General features: G+C 47.8%; 1 protein-coding gene and 1 pseudogene across 2 annotated transcripts in view; both read left to right on the plus strand.

The window, feature by feature from the left end:
* The window catches only part of SCNN1G (sodium channel epithelial 1 subunit gamma), a 28001-nt gene extending 17436 nt beyond the window's left edge, over positions 1-10565 (plus strand). Inside the window, exons 7-13 of the mRNA XM_079120050.1 lie at positions 4387-4485; positions 6073-6190; positions 6482-6560; positions 6646-6703; positions 6891-6952; positions 9197-9272; positions 9606-10565. Coding sequence (XP_078976176.1) covers positions 4387-4485; positions 6073-6190; positions 6482-6560; positions 6646-6703; positions 6891-6952; positions 9197-9272; positions 9606-9986 — 873 coding nt within the window. The 3' untranslated portion in view covers positions 9987-10565. The remainder of the gene's footprint in view (positions 1-4386; positions 4486-6072; positions 6191-6481; positions 6561-6645; positions 6704-6890; positions 6953-9196; positions 9273-9605) is intronic.
* Positions 10213-27388, plus strand: LOC306649496 (5'-AMP-activated protein kinase subunit beta-1-like; annotated as a pseudogene). The gene is made up of 2 exons: positions 10213-10270; positions 25535-27388. The product of its transcript is annotated as a 5'-AMP-activated protein kinase subunit beta-1-like (transcript).
* Positions 27389-27658: the final 270 nt, after the last annotated feature.

Here is a 27658-nt window from a genome sequence, read left to right on the forward strand (position 1 = left end):
AGACCAGGCTCAGCTGATCTCAACCAGTGACCACTCATGGCATGTCAGGTCCAACCTCTGTGTTTGGGGGCCACCTTGCTTCTCCTCCACAAGGTCTCTCTCCACAAGCTGCGGGCTCAGACCTGTTCACGGTGGTCTCAGGGCTCCAAACTCTGCAAGAGAAGGCAAGTTCCAATGACATTTTTCAAGTGCCTTCTTCTTAATAGCCCATCTGCCAAAGTCATAGGACAAATCCAGAATCAAGTGGTGGAAAATAGGCTTTGTCGCTTTACGGGATCACAGAACTGGGCTACTTTTGCAAATTCCCACAGTTTGGTGTGTTTAAGGTATGCATGGGCCACCAAAGTAAAAAAATGACCAGTGGTCAATTGGGTCTCAATAGAAAGTCTCTGGTGGAGGACAGATTTGGGGACATCAGTCATTCGCGTTGCTGTACTGGGAGGGATGAGGACGGGCATGGGAGGTATCCCTAAAGTAATAATTAAAATGAACCTCCAAGGGGCACTTGCTCCGCGCTAGACACTGCAAAGCACTTTACAGGCACCAGGCTCAAAGAATCCTCACGACAGTGCTCAGGGTGCAGGAGTTGAGAGGGGGGCCTCTGGGTTTGAATCCCAGCTCTGTCTCCCGCCAACCATTATTGCCTTGAGCAAGTTATCTTATCTCTCTGTGTCTCAGGTTCCTCTTCTGTGAAGTAGACCTGTCACGGAGGTTAAATGAGTCGATATATGTAAGATGCTTATCACGGGAACATTGTAAGTGTTCGATCGGGATTCATGGCTGTTCTTGAAAAACGGAAGCTCAGGCAGGCCAAGTAATCTGATCAGAGGCAGCACAGTGGGACTGAATTCAGATTTATTTGAATGCACAACCTGTATTATCATTATTAATGATAATAATTATACTGGGAATTAAACTCAGTGATGTGCTACCACTGAGCTACCTCCTTGGTTCTTTTTATCTTTTATTTTGAGATAGGGTCTCACTAAGTTGCTCAGGGCCTCATAAGTTGCTGAGGCTGGCCTCCAACCTGAAATCCTCCTGCCTCAGCCTCCCAAGCTGCTGGGATTACAGGTGTGCATCACCACACCTGGTCTCATTATGTGTTTCTGACTCCTTATCTACTCTGCCTGGCACCACTGCCATTTACCATTGACTATAACATTGATCATGACATGGCTGTCCCAGAAGCAGCCTTTTAGGAGAGCTCAGAATCCAACTACCTTTGCACGTAGTTGGAGGAGATAGGATGGGACCATAGGAGATGTCCCTGAGGAAGCCTGGAGACCTAAAGCAATCAGAACCTTCTCAATAAGGAGTCCTTCCCAGACCTGCACAGGTTCCAGAAGGGGATCCCCCACATGCTCCCTCCCCAACCCCACTAGCACTGCTGTCCTCTCCCTGGCAGAAGCAACTGGGCATTTTGAGAATCAAGGGCAGGACATGACAGGCAAGGGAAAAAAGGGAACTTCATTTATTTTCTACACTCAACAAGAGACCTGGGCTCCTGCTACCGGGAACAGCACAGGCGCCATTTTGGCCTGTTGACTAGGGTTAGTAGGCGTCTCCACCATGCCCTCAGGGGCTGGAAGGAGCTGAGGTGTCCTTTTTGCTGTGAGGAGGGTCTTTCACTGAAAGGAAGTCTCACGTGGAAATGTAGTCCGTGGAAACGGAAACGCAGGAGTGCTCTGCTTTGCACCTGCGAGACCAGCCTGCTTCCAGCCCAGCCCTCTGTAAACCCTAAAACAGGATGCAGACGGAACACAGTTTCAGAACCTCTGGGCTGCGGTGAGGCAGACTCTGAGATGGTACCTTTGGAGATACAAAAACAATAGTCCAAAAGCCGCCCTGCTGGGAAGAGCCGGTTGAACTGCCCACCCAGAGGAGGGGGCGACCATGCTGTCCAGTAGCCCCTCAGGGTCGCAGGAAGGCAGGAGGGGACTCTCCCATCCGCTCCTCACCCTTCACTGCCCCATCCCTCAGGCTATGGGCTTTCCCCTGGACACAGTCCTGTCTTCAAGGGGAAGCTAAGGATTCCTGTGCAACTGTCCCTTGCTCCTTAGGACTTGATATGATAAAAATGGGTCCTCTGTCCCACACATATACACACATACGTATGTACAGATGCACAAATACCCTCTCCTCCACCATGCACGTGCACAAATACACACTCCCACACATGCACGCCCAGATGCACATAAATACACACATATGCACACTTCATTTGTGCATATTCATATACACACACTCTTGACTTTATGCCCTAAGGGTCAGGGCAGAAGCCCAAACATTGCCCCACCCTCCGGAAGCCAGCATTTGCAGAAAACTGAGAGTTGGACCAGGTGGGAGTGGACCAGGCACTGTCCAGTTCATCCGGCAGAGTCTTTGAGGAGTTAAAGACCTCTGTCCCCCGCTGAAAAGCTCCTTGCCCCCATTTGAGCACCCTTGGTTGCTTCAACCTGAACCAATTTCCGTAAGCATCACTGTAGAGTCGAAGGCTGTTGAATCCTCGAAAAACAGAAATTGAAATGATTTTTTCAGGTGGTTTCCTGGAAGTGGTCCCCAAGCTGGTTCTTGGGGTCAAGAGAGGAGCCCAGGTGCCCTTGGGGGAAGCCCCGCTCAGCATCTCTGCAACTCTGCATCTCTGTTCCCAGCCCAGCCCGGGCACCAGGAAGCTCTAACTGGGTTTGCTACCCAGCGACTCAACCTATGTATTCTGTGCTGGCTTGGAAAGAAGCTCATTATTGGTAGCAAAAAGGACAGATTGCAGGGAAGAGTGAATGGGCGAGCGAGCATTTGCCTGTTTGTTCAACCGTGGGTGCCCTAGGAAGGGAGGGAGGCCGAAGGGCTTCTTTCCCTTTGGCTTCTGTTTGTTATTTAAACGTTTCAAAATGAGCACTCTCAATTGCCCTTGAGGCACTTGCAGTTAATTGAGGGAGACTAATGGGTCAGCAGATGAATTACAATCCAAACAGAAAAAGATCACAGCCTCTTCAGAGGTGTCCTTTCCACCTGGGTCAAGTCTCTCCTCCTCATTTCACCCAATTATCATTCTTTCTGCATGCAGGAAAGAATTTTCTTCCCTCCTACAAATCGCCCAGTCTCTTTTCCTTTACCCAATTCCCTCTCCTCTCCAAAAAAAGAAAAAGCTGTTGCACTGTGATCTCGCACACGCAGAGCCTGGACCCTCGCTGACCCTGGCCACCATTTATATTTGAGTTCTCTCCCCCTCCAGAGAAGCTGTCCCCTCCCTGTTGTCTTGTTTGTTTGCTTTCCCTTTTCAGCTTGCCTGGATCGTTTATGTACAGTGCCAAATATTAAGCTAGTGTCAACTAAGTGAGCCACGATAAATTGTAATTGAATAAGGGTTTTGTTGTTGTTGTTTTTGTACTGAGGATTGAACCCAGGGGTGCTTAACCACTGAACCACATCCCCAGCCCTTTTTTATATTTTATTTAGAGACGGGGTCTCACTGAATTGGCTTAGGGCCTCACTAAGTTCCTGAGGCTGGCTTTGAACTCGAGATCCTCCTGCCTCAGCCTCCCGAGCTGCTGGGATTACAGGCATGCACCACCACGCCCAGCTGAATAAAGGTTTCGAATCTTGTGTCGTGGAGTCTTTGCTTGCTCTGATGACCAGGGTGTCATTGTGTGCTGCTGGCTTTCCATGGACCTTTCTACGTCAACTCTTTCCCGCCCGCCATCCAGAGCCAGAAGGTGAAGAAGTGGATCCTTCAGAGGAACCGGAATCCCAGGCAGCTCTCAGTCCCTGCTCATCTTTTTAATTCCCCCGGCCTCTCCCAGCAGAAGTGCCAGTGGCTTACTAGGATTTCGAAAGCCAAAGTCCTGATTTCTAGTAGGGAGTGACTTGGCCCCCCTCCCTCTCTGACTCCGTCTCTCTCTGCCGTGTCCCTCTTTGGCCACGTTCTAGCCACACTGGCCCCTCCTGCCTCAGGTCTCTGCTGCTCTCTCTGCCCAGTCCTCTTCCCCCACTTCTTGACAAGGCCAGTTCTCTGTCACCATTTCACGTTTAACTGACAACGCCATAGAGGTGCCTTTCTGAGACACTTTCTCTAATCACTTTATGGGAAAGACTGCATCCCCTACCCCTGCTCCAGCCCTGTGGTCTCCCTGCCCAGTCTCATTCATTAATATCCAAAGTCCACTCATTATTTATTTGCTTATTATCCACCTGTCTACCCTTCTAGAACGTCAGCTGCAGGGGCGCAGGGAATTGTCTATCGTGATAGTTGTGGATGTCACATACCTACAATGGCCCCAGGCACCTAGTAGGTGCTCAGTACATTTCCATCATGGGAAGGACTAAATGACTGTCCAGATCCCAGGAGCAGCTAGCTAAGCCCTGTCTGGGTCCCTGTGATTACAGACCGAGTCCTTCAAGCTGAGTGAGCCGTACAGCCAGTGCACAGAGGACGGCAGTGACGTGCCAGTCAGGAACATCTACGACGCTGCCTACTCCCTCCAGGTATGGCTTGGCGGGGGCGCCCAACCCTGGGTTGTGGCCCGGACCCAGGGGACAAAGTTACATCTAGGTTGGGGTGTGTCTGGGACCAGGAACTACGGTGAGGACACCTGGGGTTGGTCCAAAGACCTCAAGAACAAATGATGCCGGCTGGTTCCAGTCCTCTTCGGTTCTCTGTAACCGGAGCCCAATTGATTCACTGAGGTTTCTGTGGAACACAGTGTACAGGCGAGGCAGGCCCCGCTTCCAAAGTGGGCCTTGGCAAGTGAGGGACGGGAGGGAAACTGCCCTGGGGGACACAGGTTGAGGGGTCACCAGCTGGGCTTCTAGGCCCACTTGTATCTCTCGCTTGCTGGCGACTTGGGCAAGGTGTGTCCCCCTCAACAATCACTCGGGGAGGGTGGGTCAGATTGAGGGGCTCCTGATTCGCAGCTCCAAGCTGCTCACCTGACCTTGGAAATGAGGTGGTCTGGCAGCACTGAGCCCATATCCCTGCAGTATAAACACTGGCAGAGCAGCCCCGTTAAAGGAGCCCGGCATTCTCTGGACTCCACAGGTCTCACCCGCTCTAGCTGTCAGGAACATACTGACCTCTGCGGGCATTAGGGATTTCCACTCTTAAGTGTGACTAGTAGTGATGTCTTTGGGCTCATGTCACATCCTGGGAGTCTGCAGTCGGCCTCCTATTGGGATACCTGGAAGGTCTATGGAAATTTTCCTGGCAGAATGAGGACCAGGCACCCTCAGCACAGAATCTTCCAGCTTCCATCAGAACTGAGCTGAGAGGTGGGCGAGACACTGAGTTAAAGCCAGGCATGGTGGCACACACCTGTAATCCCAGTGGCTGAGGCAGGAGGATTGCAAGTTCAAAAATCAGCCTCAGCAACTTAAGTGAGACCCCAAGCAACTTAACAAGACCCTGGGTTCAATCCCCGGTACCTCCTTAAAGAAACAGAAACACAAGCGAATGGAATTTAATGAAAAAATAATAGAGATGAGCTCTTTGGAAAGATGCTCCTGAATTATATTTAATGATAAACTACTATGTCCAAACACTTTATCTAATTGATGAGATTTCATGATAATCTCATGGAGTAGGTATTATTGTACACCTGAAAGCGAAGTATCAGAGGGAGGTCAAGTGACTGGCCTAGGGTCACACAGCAAGTAGGTAGCAAAACTGGGATCTGAATTCAAATGGTCTAAGTTCAGAGCCCCTGCCATTAGCCTTCACACTGAACACTTCCTGGACGTTATGGTCACTTAAGATCCCCAAAGATCCCGTGTGGAGAGCTTGGACCTGGGATTGGAAATGCTGGGACTATGTTTGTTTCTCCAGTTTCCACATTTATCCCAGTGTCAGTCCCGTGTGGTTGAGGCCTCGCTCAACCTGGTTCCCATGTCTCATTCCAAATTCCCCATAAATGTCCCAACTTAGTCCCTCTGGAGTCAGGGAGCCACCCTGGCCCAGTTAGCCTAAGGGGGTACATTCATGAACCTGGTTCTGGTGCAGGAGGCACAAGGTCAGGAGGGAGGCTTCTGGCATCCACGTGCAGGGACGTTCATGAACCCCTGGGTCTCCTCTTTCAGATCTGCCTCTACTCGTGCTTCCAGACCAAGATGGTGGAGAAATGTGGGTGTGCCCAGTACAGCCAGCCTCTGCCTCCAGCAGCCAGTTACTGCAACTACCAGCAGCACCCTAACTGGAGTGAGTGTGACCCACCCCCATCTTACACCAGCAGGGTCAGCCCAGCCCTGCAACCACCTGCCCGGACACTCCCAGCCCTATGGCCTTTTGCTTTGAGGGAAGTATTAGATGTTAACTAGAATTTTAGTTCTGTTGTCAAGCTTGACTTAAATCAGGCTTCCCAGTTAAGGACCAAGTGGGAGAAGAAATACTTAAATAATCAACATGAGACCGTGGGAACTCTGTGGGTAACTGAGGAACGGCCCCATGCCTGGCCCCGAAACTCAGGCTGTTTTCTACCGTGTCCACTAGTGTACTGTTACTACCAGCTGTACCAGGCCTTCGTCCAGGAGGAGCTGAACTGCCAGTCAGTGTGCAGAGAAACCTGCAGGTGAGGGGACGTACTGGAGGGCTGGGAGGGCCAGCGTGTGCTGGGCCAGACCACCCACGCTCGCTCTGTCCCTTCCTCTCCTAAGCTTTAAGGAATGGACGCTGACCACCAGCCTGGCCCAGTGGCCGTCTGAGGTTTCAGAGGTAAATCCTACTGCACTCTCTTCCCCTGAGCCCCCAGCCGGGTGCCTCACTAATATCCTTGCCTGTCCTCTGTCCTGGGGGGTGACTCAGGGGTGGAGCTGTCTTGCTGCAGCCAGGGAAAGGGGGTATCTGAGAAGGGAGGGGAGCTGGGCATCCCCAAGACCCACTGTTTCTTTCTCCATCACAGAAATGGCTGCTGCCTGTCCTCAACTGGGATCAAAGCCAACAAATCAACAAAAAGTTCAACAAGTAAGTTGACCTCCACCCGGTTCCCTCTGCCTCTGTGACCCAAGGGCTCCAGCCTCTTTGCTTGCTTCCCCTTGCCAAGCCCTCTCCTTTTCATTCATTCAATCACTTATTCAACAAATATTTATTAAGCTCCTATCATGAACCAGGCCCGGCTCAAACTTTTGTTTGACCATGATCTATGGTATGAAATACTTTTTACATTGTGCTCATTGAATATGTAATTGGAATAAAGACAGCAACAGTATTTCCTTATGCTTTACAAAGCCCTTGGGCTGATTTTCAGATGATACACAGTAGTGTGGCCAAACCAATTATTTACAGTCCTCTTTCAGTACCCTCTGGGGATTGCTTCCAGGACCCCCACTGCCCATGGATCTCCAAATCCTGGGATGCCCAAGTCCTTTATGTAAAATGGTATTGTATTTGCATAGAACTCGCCACATTCTCCTGTTCATTTAAGTCATCTACTTTCATGCCTCACACAATGTAAATGTTATACTGTGTAACTATATTATTATTTCTTCTGTTTAGAAAATAATGACAAGAGAATAGTCTGTATATGTTCAATCCAAATGCGATATTTTTTTTTTTCTGAAAATTTCACCCTCCACCCTGTTGTTGATGGACTCCTCAGATTCAGAGGAAGGGCCAAGAGTATTTCCAACCCAATTAGTCACAGTGTGCTAATCTGATTCTTTAATGCTATACCATCTCACTTGGTAAATATTTCAAATTTTCTTTTGAATGCACTCTGATGTTTCCCTGTTTTTAGTTTGTAAAAGATACAGGTCATAGCACAATACATTTGCTTCATGGTTTACTGATGTATCCCAACCCACTCGGAAAAATGCTCCGCGGAAACTTGTAGCTTCTAATCCTATTTGAATTTTACACATACGCACACACAATTCATTTCTGAAGGAGTTTTAGCAAAAATCAGCCAGGCCAGAGTCCAGGGACCTCAAGAGATAGAGTTAAAGAAGGGAGAGGGGCAACTCACATCTGTTACTCAGGCCATGTGATCTCACATTCCTCTGGGTCGTCACTGTCTCCCACTGCCCAGCTCTGGGCCTGCTCCATTGGCCTCCAAAAATCTGGCCTCCAGTACTGATTGGGACTTCACTAGGTGCCAGATGCTGTGAACACCCAGATGACCAAGCAGACATGGTTTTTGCCACTAAGGGGTTTTCAGTCTAGTGACAGACCAAGTGTTTGCAAACCATTAAAGTATTGCAAACCAATGACCCCTAAACCAAATCTAGCCCCATACAAGAAATTCATTATTTCTAGTTTTTCCTGAAAGATAAAAAGTTCTGGCAACAGTGAACCTCCCTCTTGTATAGCACCACACAGCTAAGTGATAGCTGCTCCTTTAAAAAGAACACACAACTTCCAGTTTACCAGCCTTATCGGAGACAATTTAGAGCAGTGGTTAAGAGCACGAACTTGAACTACTGGGCATGGTGGTGCATGTCTGTCATCCCAGCAGCTCAGGAGGCTGAGGCAGGATGATTGCTAGTTCAAAGCCAGCCTCAGCAAAAGCAAAGTGCTAAGCAACTCGATAAGACCCTGTCTCTAAATAAATATTTTAAAAGGGCTGGGGATGTGGCTCAGTGGGTAAGTACCTCTGGGTTCAATCCCTGGTACAAATAAACAAAAGAAAACAAAACAAAACAAAAACACGAACTTAAGCCAGATCTGACTGGGTTTGAATACTGGCTTAGACAATGATTAGTTGGCCAGTTACTTAATCTGGGTCTGAGTTTCACATATGTAAAATGGGGGATGATTAAAACAAACCTCCCTGCCTCAAGAGATATCGTGAGATTTGAGTTAATTCACATAAAGTTCTTAACGGCAGTGCTTGGCAGCACAGGAAGTGCCTGATAAATGCTGGCTGCTATTATGGTTATTACCACTACAACCTTATTCCCCAGCCTGCCTCGCTCATGTACATTACCTGCTTGTCTCCTCTATGTATTCAAGTTTGCAATTAAACACTTACCAATGTCAAAGTGGAGTGGAGAGCAGGGTGCTACAGGAGTGTGCACTGGATGGACCAACTTAGTCTGCAGGATCCGAGATGCAGATACACTCTGGGGATAGAAGAAGCCCCCATGGACCAGGTTCTAGCATCCCCAGAGGGCTCAGAGCCTGGGCCACACAGGGCAGGAGAGGCTGGCCTTCCGGAGGCATGCCAATACTCCCAACCCACCTGGGCCTCACCTGTTGGAATTTCTACAGGACTGACTTGGCCAAACTCTTGATATTCTACAAAGACCTGAACCAGAGATCCATCATGGAGAGCCCAGCCAACAGTGTGAGTGGTGTACTTCTGGGACCTGTCCCTAGTCTACACATGTGCCTGTCTGCCTGGCCTTGGGGAGCAGAGTCAGCTTATGGGAATCCCACCTGAAGTACGGAGGCCGCAAGAAGCCAGCCAGGCCTCCAGGCAGAGCAAACAGAGGGAGAGGGGTCAGGAGGCCTCTCTGCTTCTTCCTCCAAACTTATTCAGGGTCCTGGGGATGTGACCTTGGGAAGCAAGGCTGAACAGCTGCTTCCTGACGCCAAAGACGGGAGGCAGCTGTAGTCCCGGGTGAGGCCAGCTGGGGGAAGGGCACCTCCTCATGGTGTGGCATGTTCCCCCTCGCAGATCGAGATGCTTCTGTCCAACTTCGGTGGCCAGCTGGGCCTGTGGATGAGCTGTTCCGTCGTCTGCGTCATCGAGATCATCGAGGTGTTCTTCATTGACTCCTTCTCCATCATCGCCCGCCACCAGTGGCAAAAGGCTAAGGAATGGTGGGCCCGGAAGCAGGCACCCTCCTGTCCCGAGGCGCCCCACAGGCAGCAGGGCCGGGACAACCCAGCCCTCGATATCGACGACGACCTGCCCACTTTCACCTCTGCATTACGCCTGCCTCCAGCCCCAGGGGCCCAGGTGCCCGGCACGCCGCCCCCCAGATACAATACCCTGCGCTTGGAGCGGGCCTTCTCCAACCAGCTCGCAGACACCCAGGTGACTGATGAGCCCTGAGGCAGGAATGGGAGGAAAGAGCTAGTCATGGTCTGAGGACTTAGTCCCTGTCTCCCAGACACAGAGGGGACCCCCTGTCCCCTCTCTGGGCTTTTGAGACACTGACTAAAAGCCTTCTTTGAACAAGTTAGGGCCTGGGCACACACGTGCAGGAGGACCTGTTGGACCCTGCCCAGCAACACAACCAGCCAGGTTGAGGAGATCCTGTGGCCCCAACTCTTAGCACATGGCGCCCAAGAGGCAGAGGGCCAAGGAAACCGTGCTGGTCTGGGTAAAGGCCAGAAGTGAGTTCTGCACTGGATCTTGAGAGAGAAGGTGCCTCCAAAGCCCGAAGCCCAGGGCTTCATCTGCTCCCCCGGCCTGGGCTGGGGCCTGAGGAGGTGACCTTAGGTAGCCAGGCTGGACAGCTACTACCTGATAACCAAAGACAGGAGGAAGCGCCAGTCCTGGACTTGGACTGCTGGCGAATAAATGGTCTTCAGTCACTGACACTGGGGCAAGGTGTCCTCTGTGCCCCAGAGCAGAGAGCTGGCCCCAGCCCTGGTAGTGTGTTTAGGAAGCCGTGCAGTGGAGGAAGGTGGAGGATGGGGTGGGGCCCTGCTCTGGGAGGGTAAGGTGGTTCCTGGGGCCCTTCCCAAGCAGAGAAGGGCCAGCTAAAGGGCATAGCTGGTGTTCTAACCCTTCTTCAGCTGCCCTTGCTTTTGACCGGCTCAGCACCACCCAGCGCCAGAACTCCCACTGCCCCTCCAGTGTCTTGCCAACCACATGACAGCCTGTATTCACACCTTCCAGCTTCAGTGTCAGCAGAACAGGATGCTGGGTCCTGTCCTAAGCACGTACACAAATTAGCCAAGGGGACAGCCAACGACACCCCGCAGGCCAAACCCTGGTTTTGCTCATGAACTAAGAATGCATTGCTGCTGTTTTTACTTTTTAAATAGCTGATAAAGAAATATCAAAAGAAGAATATTTGGTTTCTCATGATGGTGATATAAGATTCAAATTTCAGTGTCCACAAATAAAGTTTTATTGGCACACTGCCACACCTGTTCGTGTACATATTGTTTATGGCTGGTGTGTGGGTTCCCACCACAGAGTTGAGTGGTTATGTCACAGACCCACAGAGCCAGCCAAGTCTACAATATTTCATCAGGCAGAAGGGGATCCTTCATCCATGAATGGAGGATTAATTTTAGGGCTAATTACCACACAGGGACGGCTACTAGTACAGTCCAGAGTCTTTGTGAAAGAGAGAGGCTGTGAGGAGCCTACCGGGTCCTAGGACCCAGGGACACCTGGTCCAGCCACCCCCAGGCCTGTGACTGGAATAGCCATCTCTGCCCCATGTGGCATTCCCACTGGCCCTCAGGGCAAGGTACAGCCAGGAGGCACGCCAGCCAGCAGAGAGGAGGTCATAGTGACCCTAGGCTGGAGAGAGCTCCCTTGGGGAGTGGGCACAGAAGCCAGGGCTGGTGCAGATAAGCATCGGGTTACAGAGGGCTCCAGGCTGGGCTGGAGTGGCTGCAGCCGGTGCTGACAGGGAACTTGCAGTGGATGCTCACCTGGGCACTACCCAGAGAGGAGCTTCCTCCTCCTCCCCCAAGGCCAGAGCCGAGCAGCTGTGCCCTCAGATTCGTGGAATTGACCAGCCTTGGCATGATGTCACAAGTGGGAACACTTCCAGCCAGGCTGGGTGTGCTGCTGGGCGTGACGAAGGTGGGGCTGCCAGCGTCTGGCTCAATTGTCCCCTAGCACATGGGTGGCACACCCCCGGCTCCTGCTGTCTGCATTCCTGCCTGGCTCCTACAAAGCCCAGCACTGCCCTTTCTCCTTCTCCCCTGGCCCTTCCAGGCCAGAGGCAGATGTTTCCACCTCCGCAGAGCCTACGCTTGTCGCCCAAAGGTGGAACTTCCACCAGTATAAATTTTTCACCCCAGATACAGTTTTTTGTTTTTTTGTTTTTTTGTTTTTAATCCACTTGGCTGTCTTTCACAGAGACCACGTGCTCTGTGGGGGCAGGAATGATGATTTATCTCTTTGCCTCCAGATTGGAAAGAACTGTATACACAGTTGGCATCTAGGAAAAGTTTGTGGAGCTAATAAAAACAATAACAAGGGCATATTTATTGAGTTCTTGTTGTTTGCTAAGGAGTCTACTAAGCACTCCATGCACATCAGCTCACATAACTCCGATAGCTCGATATTCTTGCAAATAAAGAAACTGAGGCATAAAGAACCCACATAGCCACATCACTAGTGACTATGGTACCAGAGCCTATGCACCTAGCCACTGTGCAAACTGTCTTCCATAAGGAGGCTTTTCCCCCGAGGCAACTCTGTCTGCCTTTGAGGAAGTCTTCTCTGGTCCTTTCTGACTTCAGGCTCATTTTTCCCATCCCACGGGCATTCTTGTCCCAGGAGAGAGTTGAGAGTAGAAAAGAACAACGTTTTTTCAAGACCCCTTTTAAGCAGCCACCATGGCCAGGAGCTACTGACTCCAAGGAATGGTAACTCCACTTGTCAATTATGGGAATGTTTATTTTTATGTGCTCCTGGTTTTCTCAGACTATCTGAGCTATTGACCTCAGACTTTCCCCACTTCCAGGCCCCTGAGTCCCAGACACATGTCCCCCTCTTCCACCCGTAGACAATCCCTGGTGAGTCAGAGCCACTTCAAACTCAATATGCTCTCTTGGAACTTGCCTCCCAAGGGAATATTGAAAAGACTCCAGCCTCTCCTGGGGTTGAAAATTCAAGAGCGAGGTCTGGGCATGGGGAAATCAAGAAGGTACTGCAAATCAAGGTGTGGATTACATGACCACTGGGGAAAAACAGGTCAAAAGAGGAGGAGAGAGTTGAGAATGGACACCCTGGGACCCTACACCCCGGGACCCCAGTGTTTAAGAAGCAGCTGGAGCAGGAGAAGGAACCTGGGTAAAAGACAAAGCAATGCGAGGGTCGCCTCAAGCTCATGAATCCCCCAGCCTCCCAGTCCTCCTTCCTCCCCTCCCTATTCCAGGCTGCATCAGCAGCATGTTGCCAAAGGACTGTCTGGACCACAGCACTTCTTGTTTGATGACTTCCCCGTCACCACGGCCATATTTCTTAAGTTGCAAGGACTCACCCTACGGCGATAATTCTAGGTGACACGCCAACTTAACAGCCATGCCAAACTCTGGCCTCTTTCCTGCTCCTCTCAGTTTCCACTCATTCACTCATCCTTCAAGTCCAGGTAGAAATGTCGTCATCTCTGAATACAGTGAGCCCTTGGTCGCGGGTGGAGCTCTTGCCTAGCGTGCACTGAGACCGGATTTGATCCCCAGCAAAAACCATTCTGTTTTCCATTGTGCAAAAACAAAGGCCTAGTTTGGTGACCATGGTCTTTAATACTCTCTAACACTGTTAATCTCTCTTTTCAACAAAAAGAGCTGCCTCACCCTGTAGCCCTCCAGCTGTTTGACTCATACGTAGCAGTGACATTTTTCAGCACATTTCCTTTCTCAGTTATTCTCTGCCCATTGTGAGCATTACTTGCATCTCCTTTAGTCTCCTAGCAAGTTCTTATTTGTTCAACAAATGTATATGGAGCACTGTCTCAGTTACCTCTAGATGCTGTAACGAACTACCACAAACTTGGTGGCATAAAACAACCAGAATTTATCCTCTTACAGTTTTGGAGGCCAGAACTCTGAAATGAGTCTTACAGAGCTTAAGTGAAGGTGTCAGCCGAGCTGCACTCCCGTCAGTGGCTCTAGAGGAGAAGCCATTTCCTAGCTTCTTCTAACTTCCAGAACTGCATTCCGTGGCTCCTGGCCCCTTCCTCTATCTTTAAGCTAGCAGAATAACATCTTGTTTCAATTATCACACAGACTTCTGATGCCACCAGATCTCCCTCTGCCTCCTTTATGTAAAGGCACTTGTGATTACATTTAGGGTCCACTCAGGTAATTCAGGATATTCCTCTCATCAGAAGACCTTTAATGATAATTATATTTAATTTAATTATAATTATACCTGCAAAGTCCTTTTCCTTTTGTTCCATAGAAGATAACATTCACAGGTTTCAGGGATGAGGAGGCGGGTTTCAGGGGGACTCTGGGCCACCATTCATCCTTCCACAGTGATTACTATGTGTCATAATCTGTCACAGGAACCCGATCATGGGAGCTGAGGATGCATCTGTGAGTCAAGCAGATGATAATCCTTTGCCCACAGAACTTGATGCTACTGGGGCTTAAAGAGACAGAAGCAAAAGTCATCTGTATAATAAATAGTCAGTTACACAGCAGTTGGTGATAAATGCTAAGAAAAGAGAGAGAGACAGAGAACAAAGAGCAGAGGAGGAGCCCTGGGGAGGCAGGGGCAGGCAGAGGGTTGGGGTGACCTGAAGGGGGTGTTATCTGAGCAACTTGCAGGAATCATTCATGAAGATGTATCTGAGAGAAGAATGTTTCAGGAAGAGGGAAAAGCCAGTAGTGATAGTTTTATTTTATTTGTTTGTTTGTTTATTGGTAAGGGGGCTTGAACCAAAGGGTGCTCTGCCCCTGAGCTATATCCCACTCCTTTTTATTTTGAAATAGGATCTAAGTTGCTGGGGCTGGCCTCAAACTTGCAATCCTCTTACCTCAGCCTCTCAAGTCACTGGGATTATGGGTGTGGGCCACAGCACCTGGCTAAAAAGTTTTCTTTCAGAACAAGTTTCCGATGGAAGACTATTCAGCCATTAAAAGGAACAAAGTACTGCCATGGATGAACCTCAAAAACATGGCACTAAATGAAAGAAGCCAGCAGACAAGAAAGGTCATACACTGTATGGTTCCATTTACATGAAATACCCAAAAGAGGTGAAGCCATAGAGACAGAACACAGATTTAGAGCTGGAGGCAGGCCAAGTGGGTGTCAATTGCTTAATAGGCATGGGGTTTCCATTTAGGGGTGGTGAACTGTTTTAAAACTATGCACAGAGAGTGTTCCTACAGCACTGTGAAGGTACTAAATGCCATTAAACTGTACACTTTAAAATGGTTCATTTTATGTTGTCTGAATGGTATCTCTGTAAAAAATTTCAAAGCTGGGCCTGGTGGTGCCTGTTTATAGTCCCAGCTAACCGGGGAGGATGAGGCAGGAGGATTCCTTAAGTCCAGAAGGTCAAGACTAGCCTGGGCAATAGAGTGAGGCTCCATTTCAAAAAGAAAGATATTCAAAAACATTATGGAAATGATAAGAGTGAGTTGATTTACAGAAAAGTAATGTGAAACTATAAAGAAAAAGAAGATGCACTGATCACAGGAGTCAAGATAGTGAGAACTTCCAGGATGGGCATGGGTAGAGGTGGTCAGGGCATTTAGAAGACTGGCTGGCACAGGGCTATTTCTCATAAGTGATGGTACAGATACCAGATGTGATTCCCTATTTTTTAAGACCACGCATACGTCTTTTGCGCACTCTTTGAGAGTGCATGATTTTTAAAAAAAAAATCTCCGAACAGAAATAAAAGGATGGCTACATGCGCATTATGTGAATCCTAAAAGCAACCTGGCACAACACAATGCATTCAAGGAAATGCCCCCGAGGTGCATATATCTCTCTGGCTCTGTCCTCTCCCTCCTCCACTGAAGCAGCCCCAAGAAGTGACAGGCTCTGCATCCCCCAGGGTGAGTGCCCAAGGAACACACCTCCTGCCTGGCCAGCTCTGCCTCGCTTAGTCAACTCCCAGCAAACTCAGGAGCTGTTCCAGCTCTTTCTGTCCCAAGGCAGGACCAGCCCAGGGTGGAGAAGGAGCCTGGATCAGCAAGATTCCTGAGACACGTGCTCTAATTGCAGGCTGCAGGCTGAAGGAACCTCATTGTGCCCAGCTGGAAGCTGGAAGGAGCAGGAGGTGGAGGTGAAACAGACCTGATTGTTAACATGCTCCCTCACCTCCTCCAGAAGAGTCCTAGAGAAATCTTCCCAGCCTCACTGACGGCTCCTATCTCTGGCCAGACCTGCGAAGTGTTTGTTTGACAGACTCTGTTGCCCATCAGCTCTGTTAACTGAACTGCATGGGCTCCGGAATCTGACAATTGTCTTTTGTTCTTTTTTAATAACGTGACTAAAATGCATTTTTATTTGTATTTACACAAAACAATAAATATTGTGCTAGGAATCTTGTCTGCAAGTAGCAAAAACCTAACTCATCTTGGATTAAGAAATAAATAAATACTCAGGCTCATGCGACTGAAAAATCCTTGGGTCTCCAGCTTTAGGTATCCAGGGAGCTCTTGGATCCAGGGACTCAGAAGATAAGAACTCTGATTTCCCATTGCTCACCTGTGCTTTCCTTTATGTTATCTCCATTCTCAGACGCTTCTGCTCTACGGTGTATAGAGATGGATGCTAGAAGTCCCAGACATGCATCTTCTCCCTTAGTATCTTAAAAGAAAGGGGGTTTCACCTAAAATTTTTCCCAAGCCCATAATGATCCAATGAACTTGCATTTGACTACATGGGTCATGGGTCTTTTCCTGAACCAATCACTGTGGCCAACGGGACAAGATGGTAATAGGTCAGGCCTGAATTGTGGTTATTTTTAAATTGGGGGAGCAGTCCTCCTCTCAAAAGCCACGTTGAAAGAGAGTGAGACAAGAAGCAATTGCCCAAGAGTCATCGGCATTGAGCACAAATAATAGATACGTGCTCTGCACAAGAAAATTGGACCTTTCCAGAAAGACATAAATAACAAAATAAAGACCTGCCATTATTCCACGATGACAGGTTTCCTTGATATGTCATCTGGGTCATCTTTCATAATTGGAGCATTCAATTCAGCACAGGGGATTTCCCAAGCCAGTAACACGAAAATGGATTCAAGTACAAAATGAGAAAAAGAAGAAGTGCAAACAGTGCTTTGGAGAGAGAGTCAGGCTGATAATCCACGGTTCCCTGCCAACCTCATGAGCCAGGCAATCCCCAGATCCCTGCCAGCCTTGGAGCAAATTTCTGCCTTCTTGAAATTTTACCTTCAGCCATTCATCTCTCTCTCATCAATGTGTGCATCTGTCTATTCATCCATTCACATATTCATCCATCATCCATTCATCTGTCCACATATCCATCCATCCAGCCAGCCATTCATCCATTCAACCAACCACTCACCTATTCAATAATTATCCTTTAAGCTCTGCAGTTAGACTACCTGGTTCAAACCCAAGTCCCAACCCTTATTAGCTGTGTGACTCTGAGTGAGTTAATCAACCCGCCTGTGCCTTAGTTGTTACCACATAAGACTATTTTGAGGATAAAATGAGATAAGGCAGATCCCCAGTGCTTTGTTGGGCTCAGGAAAGATCCTCAACAGATTATTCTAGTCTTGGGTGTTTGATGATGTTTTCTCAACCTTAGATATTTACCATGTGTCAGACATTAGAAGGCCACCCAGGTAGCTGAATGGGCTATGTTGGGCAAGCGCAGCCAGCTATAATTTGTTTTTCTCTCTCTGCTATCCTAGAGGCAGATTCTGGCTATAAGAGTTTTTAGGAACACAAAGTTATGTCCTCAGGGATTTCCTAATTGGAAAAAAAAAAAAAAAAAAAAAAAGCTTACATTTAAGGTTAAAAAAAAAAAAATAAAGGCAGTTGATGCTTTGCAACTCCTTTAAGTCAAGGCAGTGGTCTGGGGTCTCTGCCATTACTGAAACGTCCTCACTTAAGGTTGGACACCTGATGAATCACCAACTAGACATCAGAGAAGCCCCTGAGTCACTATAGATCTGGGAAGTGGAACAGAAAGCCCACCCCTGCAGACACTTTGTGGAAATCCTGGGCTTACAGGCTTACAGACCCCCTGGGGGCCAAGAGAGTGTCCTCATCAGTCCCCACCACCAGGGAAAGATGGCAGCATTTGGGAGGTCACAGCTAGTTATCCAGATGGAAAACTTGGGCCAGAGCTGGAGATCTTGGTCCCAGGCTTCTAAGAGGGATGCCTGCAGCTCATGAAATCAGGGGAGAACATGGTCACCCAGGAACAATCGACTCTGACTCTATACTGACTCTGACCGGGACAGGATCAGAGTGTAGCAAGGGCCTGAGTCAAGTTCAGCCTGTGTCCAGGAAAGGGCCCAGGCCAGTCCCTTGATAGATGTATGCTGGGGGGAAGAAGAATCTCATTTTCTTTGTCATGAATGAGCTACAAAACTAATATAGATTTGGGGTGGCGGGGTGGTGGGTGTCTCCCTCCCTGTGCAGAGAAGCAGTCTGAAAATAAAGGCAAGATCAGGGCAATGGGTGATGGGTGATGGGCAGGGATGGCACCCATGACTGACAGACCCCTGGGTCCATCAGGCTTAATGCTAGATGCATCTGCACCTCATACCAAAGCGAGTCACAATATCCACCTCCTTGCCTCCCTACCCAAACCAGGGTGACCTGGCCCCTGAAACATCGGGTCAACCTACACTCAGGATCCAGGGCCCAGTTGGTGGCCCATCGTTGGGACCTGCCGGTCCTACCTCGGTGTCAGGCTTCAGGTGGGACAGGCTTCTTTGCCCATAGCAGTTCTGGAGGTGGGCTTGACAGTCTCCTGGACCCTCTGGGCCACCTCCATTCACTATTTACAGCCCTCCTCCTCCTTCAAAGTTCCTGTCATCAGACACACGGCCTTCCTTCCTCTTTGCTTAAATGGCCCACCCTCAACCAGAACCCTGGGTCCCTGAAGATTCATCCCTCACTCCCTGTTCTCCTCACAGCATCCATGCTTTTTCAGGGGCCAGGTCACCCTGGTTTGGGTAGGGAGGCAAGGAGGTGGATATTGTGACTCGCTTTGGTATGAGGTGCAGATGCATCTAGCATTAAGCCTGATGGACCCAGGGGTCTGTCAGTCATGGGTGCCATCCCTGCCCATCACCCATCACCCATTGCCCTGATCTTGCCTTTATTTTCAGACTGCTTCTCTGCACAGGGAGGGAGACACCCACCACCCCGCCACCCCAAATCTATATTAGTTTTGTAGCTCATTCATGACAAAGAAAATGAGATTCTTCTTCCCCCCAGCATACATCTATCAAAATCACCAAGGGAGTCTGATTGGTCCTGCCTGAGTCATGCCCAACTCTGAACCAATCACAGCAGTCAGAAGGTGGAGTACTCTAATTGGCCATGTCCAGGTCACCACTGATCCTCGATATGCCGTCCACCCAAGTCACCTGGATCCCCAGAGAATAGTGACTGAACAAGTAAGCATAGGTCCTCATCTTGAGCAAATTGTACTTGAACTTTGAATGACACACTCAGTCAGGAGACCTCACAATGCCTTGATTTTATGGTTTGGATGTGAAGTGTCCCCTGACAGCTCCATGTTAATGCAGGAGTGTTCAGAGGTGAGGCGATTGGATTGTGAGAGCTGTAACCTCATAGTCCGTCCTAGTTTGGACTGGGAAGTAACTCCATGGCTGGAGGAGGTGGGTCATTGGGGCTGTGCCCTGGAAGGATTTGGCTTCCCTGCAGCCACTTCCCCTTCCTCCCTGCTTCCTGACCCCATCACGAGCTGAGCAGCTTTCCTCTGCTGGGCCCTTCCGCCATGATGTGCTGGGCCCAGAGCATTGGAATCAGTCATCTATGGACTGAACCTCTGAACCTGTGAGCCAAAATAAACTTTCCTCCTCTAAGTTGTTCTCACCAGGTATTTTGGTCACAGTGACAAAAAGTTAACACAGTTAAGTTCCTCAGCTTCAGTACTTTTCATCTTCACTCCTCGATACATAACCTTCCTTCCACTCCAAGGCTACACCTGAGATATGGAATCCTCCCATCCTCTCTCCCTTTCCACTCTTGTCCTCCCTCCACCCTTGCTCTTGACCCAGTCTGAATCTCCAGAGCCCCTAGGCCTTCCCTAAACTCCCGACTCATCCGTTCTCTTCCTTATCTTCTTTCCCTCCTAGACCCAGCGTTCAAACATTTCAACTACTCTCCTCTTAACCCCTTGCCTTTCCACCCCACAACCTTGGATCAGCCAAATGAGAGTTTTTTTCCTCTTCCTGCTAGTGGGTTCATCAATCCCTCTGGGGACAATCATGTAATGGTGCCAACTGACCAGCTACGTATTTATAGTAACTACGTTGACTTAGTCTAATGCTTCCAAACTTTAATGTGCATGTGAATCACCTATGGTTCAACTTTGAAATGCAGATTCTGATTTGTTAGATCTGGAAGGAGGCATGCAGTTCTAACCAGCCTCCAGGTAAGGTTGAAGCTGCCTGTCCTCCCAGCCCACTTGGAACCCTTAGGGTTTGGCATTCTTTTGCCCCATTGTTCTTCAGGGGATCCTCAAGGTAAGACCCACCTGGGGCACTTGTTAACCATAAAGATTATTGTAACTTTTCCATGGAATTTCTGATTCAGTAGGTCTAAGTTGGATGCCAAGAGGATATGTAATTTTAACAAGTTCCAAGTGGCCCTTATCTCTAGGGATGATTGAGAAACACTCTCCTCTCCTTCTGTTTGGTTTGCATGACTCACTTTGGCTTCTCTTCCTTCTCTGTGGTCCACAAGCTCTGCCCTTTCCTCATCCCCTAACTCGAAGCAAGTGAGCGGGTCCCTACTTTGCAGAGAAAAGTCAGGTGGGTCAGCATGAGCAAATTCTTCTACCTATAAGCTCTTCTTATGTCCCTTCTTGTCTGTGTCCATTTCTCTCCAGTCCTGGAGAAAGAAGAACCTCCGCCATCTTGGCCCACTCCCCTTCTCAGCCCCTGTTCAATGGCACCAGCCTACCTTGTTATCTTCCCCCTCTCCCACACTCCTGGCCCCTTCTCTGCCTGGTCAAAATCTTCTTGTCGCAAAATCTCCTTGTCATAAAATCTCCCCTTCTCATACCTTCTCTCCCACGTCCTTCACCACCAAGCTCTTTTTTGGTCACATCTCTCTCTATCCTACAACGTTATGAACACATTTTTAAAATTTTTCTGAAAAAGCCTTTCTGTTCTGAAATAAGTTTAGATTTCAGTACCATCAAATAGGCAACCACTCATCTACTTTTTAATCTCTGTAATTCTGCCTTTTCTCAATTTTTTTTAATAAATGGTATCATTTATAAACCAAATTGGATTTCCTATTTCTGGATTCTTTCACTTAGCATAATGTTTTGAAGATCCACCAATGCTACAGCATCAATCATTCTTTTTTTTTTTTTTCTTTTTTGCCCCATTATACAGATATATATCCACTTACTTATCCATTCTCAGCTCATCATTAACAGATGAATTGCAGAAATAGTCTGGAGAGTTCCCACACACCCTTCACTTCAAGGAACTGTGAAGCAATCAGCATTGGCATAATGCCATGCTGTGAATTACAGATCTTATTCAGTTTCACCAATTTTCCCACTAATGTCCAAAAAGTATGTGTTTTTACTTGTACAGTACCTATATTCATTATTCTTTTAAAAATTAAAAGAGGGTAAAAGCATGGTTATTAAAAGGGAGAAAAAAAAATCAGTCACCCACCTTCTAGATGAAATTACACCTGTATTACACTCATTCTGCCTTTCAATCTAATTTTCCCACTAACTACCATACTGTAATGCCTTCCATGTTAGCAGTTATAGCTCCAGATCATAATTTTTTTAATTTATCTTAACTTTTTTTTTGAGGGGGGAGGTACTAGGGATTGATCCCATTTGGGGCTTAACCACTGAGCCACATGCCCAGCCCCTTATATTTTTTATTTTGAGACAGATTCTCACTAAGTTGCTAAGACTGGCCTCAAACTTGCAATCCTCCTGCCCCAGCCTCTCTAGTCGCTGGGATTACAGGCATGAGTCCCCATGCCCAACTTTAACTTTGGACAGGTGATAAACTCACAAGGTTCAATATTCAAAAGTTAGGAAAGAATATTTAGCAAAAATTTCCTTCCCATCCCTATTTCCTAGTTCCCCAAGTCTTATATTTCCTACAATATTTTGAAGATCCAAAAAAAAAAAAAGAGGTCAAAAGCAAAGCAAATTCTAGAATAAATAAATCATTTTCCTTAGCCAAATCTTGACTACTCATTACTTAGGTTGTGGTTTTTGTATGTTTTTATTTTTTTAATAAATGGCACCAATTTAACATCCCTATGCCTCTTCCTTTGCCCAGCTATCTAATTATTTCCTTAGAATAAATTTCTAGTGGTTAGGTCAAAGAGTTTACGCTTTATGGGGCAGGGGTGGTGGTGGTGGGGGCTTTTGATTTCAAGTTGCTTTCTGCAAAGTTTATGCACCACTTCCTACATGTGGGCCCACCAGGCTATCAGGCTGTACTAAGCAGATGAACCACAGGGTTACCATTTTAACCTGCATTCCTTCTATAACCAGAAAGGTTACTGTCTGACTCTCTTACAGACAAGTGTCTTGGAAGATGACCTCATGGTTGACTCGTCTTCCCTCCCCACCAACCGTCAACTCCTTAACTAACGTCTGGGATTCACTCTGTCCCTCCCCTGCCAAGACACTCTAGCAAAACCTGCTAACCAGGCAGACTGGCCCTTTCTGTTCTCATCCTGTTTAATTTTCCTGTCACTGAACATTATAGTCCAAACCATGCTTCTGTCACTGAACATTATAGACCAGTGCATCCTTTAAAAAAAATTACTGTTGCCAGACTGAGCCTGTTTTTGTTAAATCTGGCTGTGTTTGTAGAATTTACGATTTTATGTATCCGGTTGGAGTTTTGGCAAACACCAATAGTCACGTAACTACCTCCTGTATCATAATATAGACTATTTCCATTACCCCAGAGTTCCTTTGTGTCTCTTTGCTGGCAGTCTTTCCCCACCTCTGTTCCCTGGCAACCACCAACCTCTTTTTTTTTTTTGCTGGGGGTGGGGTACCGGGGATTGAACTCAGGGTCACTCGACCATTGAGAGCCACATCCCCAGCCCTATTTTGTATTTTATTTAGAGACAGGTTCTCACTGAGTTGCTTAGCACCTCACTTCTGCTGAGACTGGCTTTGAACTCAAGATCCTCTTGCCTCAGCCTCCCTAGCCGATGGGATTACAGGTGTGTGCCACCACACCCAGCCACCAACCTCTTTTTTCATGTCTAAAATTTTGTTTATTCAGAAAAAATTTTATAAATGGGATCACATGGTATTTGTTTTATTTTCTAATTCCCAGGTCCTTTCACTTGGCTAATGTTTTAAAGATTCACCAGAGTTGGGATATCTGTCAGTCTTTCTTTTTGTTCCATTGTGTGGATTTACCAGTTTGCTATCCATTCCCAAGTTAATGGACTTTGAGGTTGTTTCCAGTTTGGGTCTATTTTGAACAAAACATTTAAGAACATGCAAGTGTTGTAAGTCTTTTTTTTTTTTTTTTTTTTTAACCTCCCAATATCAGGGATTAAACCCAGGGGTGCTTAACCACTGAGCCACACATTCCCAGACTTTTGACATATTTTATTTAGAGACTGGATCTCACTGAGTTGCTTAGGGCCTTGCTAAGTTGCTGAGGCTGACTTTGAACTCACGGTCCTCCTGCTTCAGCCTCCCGAGTCACTGGTATTACAGCGTGTGCCACTGTGCCCAGTAAGTTCAAGTCTTTTTGTAAACAAAAGTTTTTATTTCTCTTGGGTAAATTTCCAGGAATGGGTCTGCTGGTCGCCATGTAGGCATATGTTTAACTTTTGAAGAAAGTGCCATTTAGTTTTCCAAAGCCACTGTAGCACACTCTGTTCCCATCAGCTGGAAGTCTGAGACTTCCAGCTCTACAGTATTTTCACCAGCACTTGGTATTGCCAGTCCTCGCCATGTTTGCTATACTAACAGGTATGAGATGATATCTCATGGTAGTTTTGGTGTGCACATCCTTAATGCTGATGATGTTCAGTGTCTTTCCATGTCCTTATTTACTACTTTTAATTTAAAATATTTAATTTTAAAAATTAGGGTTGAGCCAGGTATGGCGGCACTTTCTTGTAATGCCAGCAACTTTGAGGGCTGAGGCCAAGAAGATCACACGTTTGGGGCCAGGCTGGTCATTTAGCAAGATCCTATCTCAAAATAAGAAATAAAAGGTGTTGGAGAAGTGGCTCAGTGGTAGAGTGCCTCTGGGTTCAATCCCCAGTACCAAAAAAATAATAATAGTAACCAGTCCCAGGGTTTTAAAACATTGAAAAGTTACAAAAGGGAAAAGTTTGTTTCCTTCCTATCCTGGATAATCCTTTAAGGGTGACAGCTTGGGAAACTGAGGCACCAGCAACTGTCCCCAGATTGCACAGCTAGAAGGTGGTGGAGCTGGGATCTAAGCCAAGGCAGTCTGGCAAAAGATCATCGACCATGTTCTATCCCAGTACTGACCTACTTCACTTCAAATACCTTAGATGTTGTTCCACATCAATACTTAGCCCCCTTCTGTGTTTTGACGACCCCACATATTCCACTGAAATGATGTTCCACAATTTATTTTGCAGGTCCCCTATTGATGGACATTTCAGGTGTTTCCAACCCTTTGTTAAAACAAATACTGCTGAGGTGAATATCCTTGTGCAAACTTCTCTGCATGTGTGTAAGCACACCTGTCCAACAGATTCCTAGAAAAGGAATTAATAGACTAAAGGGCATGTATCTCCTCTTTTGGAGTTCCTACTTCCCTACATCCTCTCCGCCACAGAATTCAATGTTTCCATCTTTGCCTATTTGGTAAGTTTAAAAGAAAAGAAAAGAAAAAAAAAAAATATATATATATATATTACCCAATGGAACTAAACCCTTAGGTCCACATAAAAACCTGCATACAGATATTTATAACAGCTTTATTCATCATTCCCAAAACCTGGACGCAACCAAGATGTCCTCAGTGCCAAATGGATAATCAGCGATACACCCAGACAATAGACTGTAATTTGGTGCTAAAAAGAAATGAGGTAGCAAGCCATGAAAAGAATGGAGGAAACTTCAGTGCACACTGCTAAGCAAAAGAAGCCAGGCTGTCAAAACTAGACTTGGTTATTCCAATCGTATGATATTCTGAAAAACGGCAAAACTAAGTCAAGAGTAAAAAGATCAGTGGTGGCGGGGGGAGGGGGTAAAGGCTGGAGGGATGAATAGGCAGAGCACAGAGGATTTTTATGCCCATGAAACTGCCGTGGATTCATGGCGTCACACATTTGTCCAAACCCATAGAATGCACAACACCGAGAGCGAGCCCTACTGACAACCCTGGGCTTTGATTGCTCACCATGAGTCGGCATGAGTTCACCAATTTAATGAATCGTACAAAACGCACTGCTCTGTGGGCGGGGGGGGGCGGGGGGGAGTCGTGAAGGAGGAAGGTCATGAAGATGTGGGGGCAGAGGGCATATAAGAAATCTCTACCTCCAGCTCAATTTTACAGTGAGCCTAAAATTACTCTTAAAAATATGTAGTCCTGGGGTTCCAGGCAGGGCCAATAAAGTGTGACTTGCTGCCCACTCCTGGTCCCAAGTTTGAGGGTGGTACCCTGGTGCTCTGAGCCTTCCCCGGGGCACTGGGGACCCCTGTGTTGGGAGTTGCATGTCCCCGCTGCCCTCCCTGGAGTGAGGCTCCGTCCCACATTCCCGCAGACCCGCCACGTACAACGCTAGCAGTGAGCGCGCTGCCCGGGAGGGACAGCTCTGGGGGCACCAAGGACGGGGACAGACCCAAGATCCTGATGGACAACCTGAGGATGCTGACCTCTTCCATTTGGAGGAAATCACGGCTCCAGAGAAGGAGGAATTCCTAGCCTGTCAGCATGATCTGGGAGTGAATGATAAAGCGCTCGGCCAACTGTATTTCTATGGACAGGGGAGGAAAGGAAGTTTACTTATCTGGGTCCTTCAACAACTGGAGTAAACTTCCCCTCACAAGAAGCCACAGTAACTTTGTAGCCATCCTGGATCTGCCAGAAGGAGAACATCAGTAGAAGTTCTTTGTGGATGGTCAGTGGACACACGACCCCTCTGAGCCAATAGTAACCAGCCAGCTTGGCACAGTTAAGAACATCATTCAAGCGAAGAGAACTGACTTTGAAGTATTTGATGCTTTAATGGTGGATTCCCAAAGTGCTCCGATGTGTCCAAGCTGTCCAGTTCCCCGCCAGGACCCTACCATCAGGAGCCCTCCGTCTGCAAACCAGAGGAAAGTTTCAAAACGCCACCCATCCTCCCTGCACATCTGCTTCAAGTCATCCTGCACAAGGACACCGGGATTTCTTGTGATCCAGCTTTGCTCCCCGAGCCCAATCACGTCATGTTGAACCACCTTTACTCACTTTCTATCAAGGATGGAGTGACGGTGCTCAGCGCAACCCACCAGTGCAAGAAGTGTGTCACCACCTTGTTATACAAGCCCATATGAAAGGCTGGGGCCAGCAGAGCACCAGGGACAACTGCACCATCAGGTCCCTGCATGCATGCTTTCCACTAGAGGCAGGGACTGTCAGGTTCTCATTTCACACTGTTTCTAAGGCTTTTCACACCTGCCCTCGTCCTGCTTGAGGGTCTACCCAGGCACCGCAGCTCCAGAAAAGCCTGGGTCTATAGCAGTCCTCTTAGCACCGTGGCCCTGAGCCTTCGGGGGCTCATCAAGGCCAAGAAAGCGAAAGGGAAAGTGAAGGATCCGCAATCCTGCACCGCAGCGCGCGAGGACGGTGCAGTTGAAGCATGCATCCCCTCAGCTGGTGTGGAAATTTCTTCCTGTGCCGAAAGTGAATGCTGGCCACCTTGCTAGTGAAACTCTGGGAAGCAGGGACTGAGGCCACACAACATTTCCAGTCATCTGTGCATCTTTAAGGCCATTTGCCTGTCCTTCCAAATCAAAGCAATAGATTGCCTCTTTCTCTGCCTCAGGGAAGTGTCATTTCTATTGAAATTAAAAACCACCTGATTTCCAGCTGAAGTCTTCAGTAGTTTCCTATACGTGTGCTAAGTCCTTTTTTATTATCCAGAGGTGGCTAGCTGTACAACCTAAAAGCAATAAGTCGCCATGACTAGAATATAGATCATGTGACTGCTAAGCTATAATCTGTACCCTGAACAGACTTTTAAACCTACCACCAGATTGCTCCATTCATCTGGATGATCCTGAGGACTGACCACCACTAGCCGGAAGGTTTTCTAGATTTTTATCCCAATATTAATGACAACTTTGCAGAAGCCCCTCACCCTCCTTTTAGCTCCAGTCTCTGCCACCTCGCTCGGGACCTGCGTCCCTAGACAGAGAAGAAGGCTGCAGCTGTTGCTGTTGTTTATAAAAGGGATTTAGAATCTGACAACTGTCCTCTTATTTCACACCAGAAAGACATCCTTTGGACCAAAGTGGGCCTCTTTATGCTTGGCTCAGTTTCCCGGGAGATGCCACGGATGTGCCCATTGGTGCAGGTTCCTGTCCCCCAGTCAGCAAAAGTTCTCGCTATGCCTTTTGTTCTTACTGGGAGAGGGAGGGATGAGCTTGCTGGCGTACAGTATTTATTTGTTAAACCTGAGTTCGGGTATCCTTTTTTGTTACTGTTTTCAAAACACTGAATCACTGTCACCTTGACATAAGTTTCAATAAAGCTTTGTAAAGAAAATTGGACATACAAAAAAAATTATGTAGCCCTTTTTTTAAATGGTAGTTGGGATATAGTTGAGTGGTGAAGTGCTTGCTTAGCATGCCCAAGGCCCTGAGTTTAATCCCCAGCACTGCAAGAAAAGGAGAGGGGAGCC

This window comes from Sciurus vulgaris (assembly GCF_902686455.1).
Source record: "Sciurus vulgaris genome assembly, chromosome: 18".
Lineage (NCBI taxonomy): Eukaryota > Metazoa > Chordata > Mammalia > Rodentia > Sciuridae > Sciurus > Sciurus vulgaris.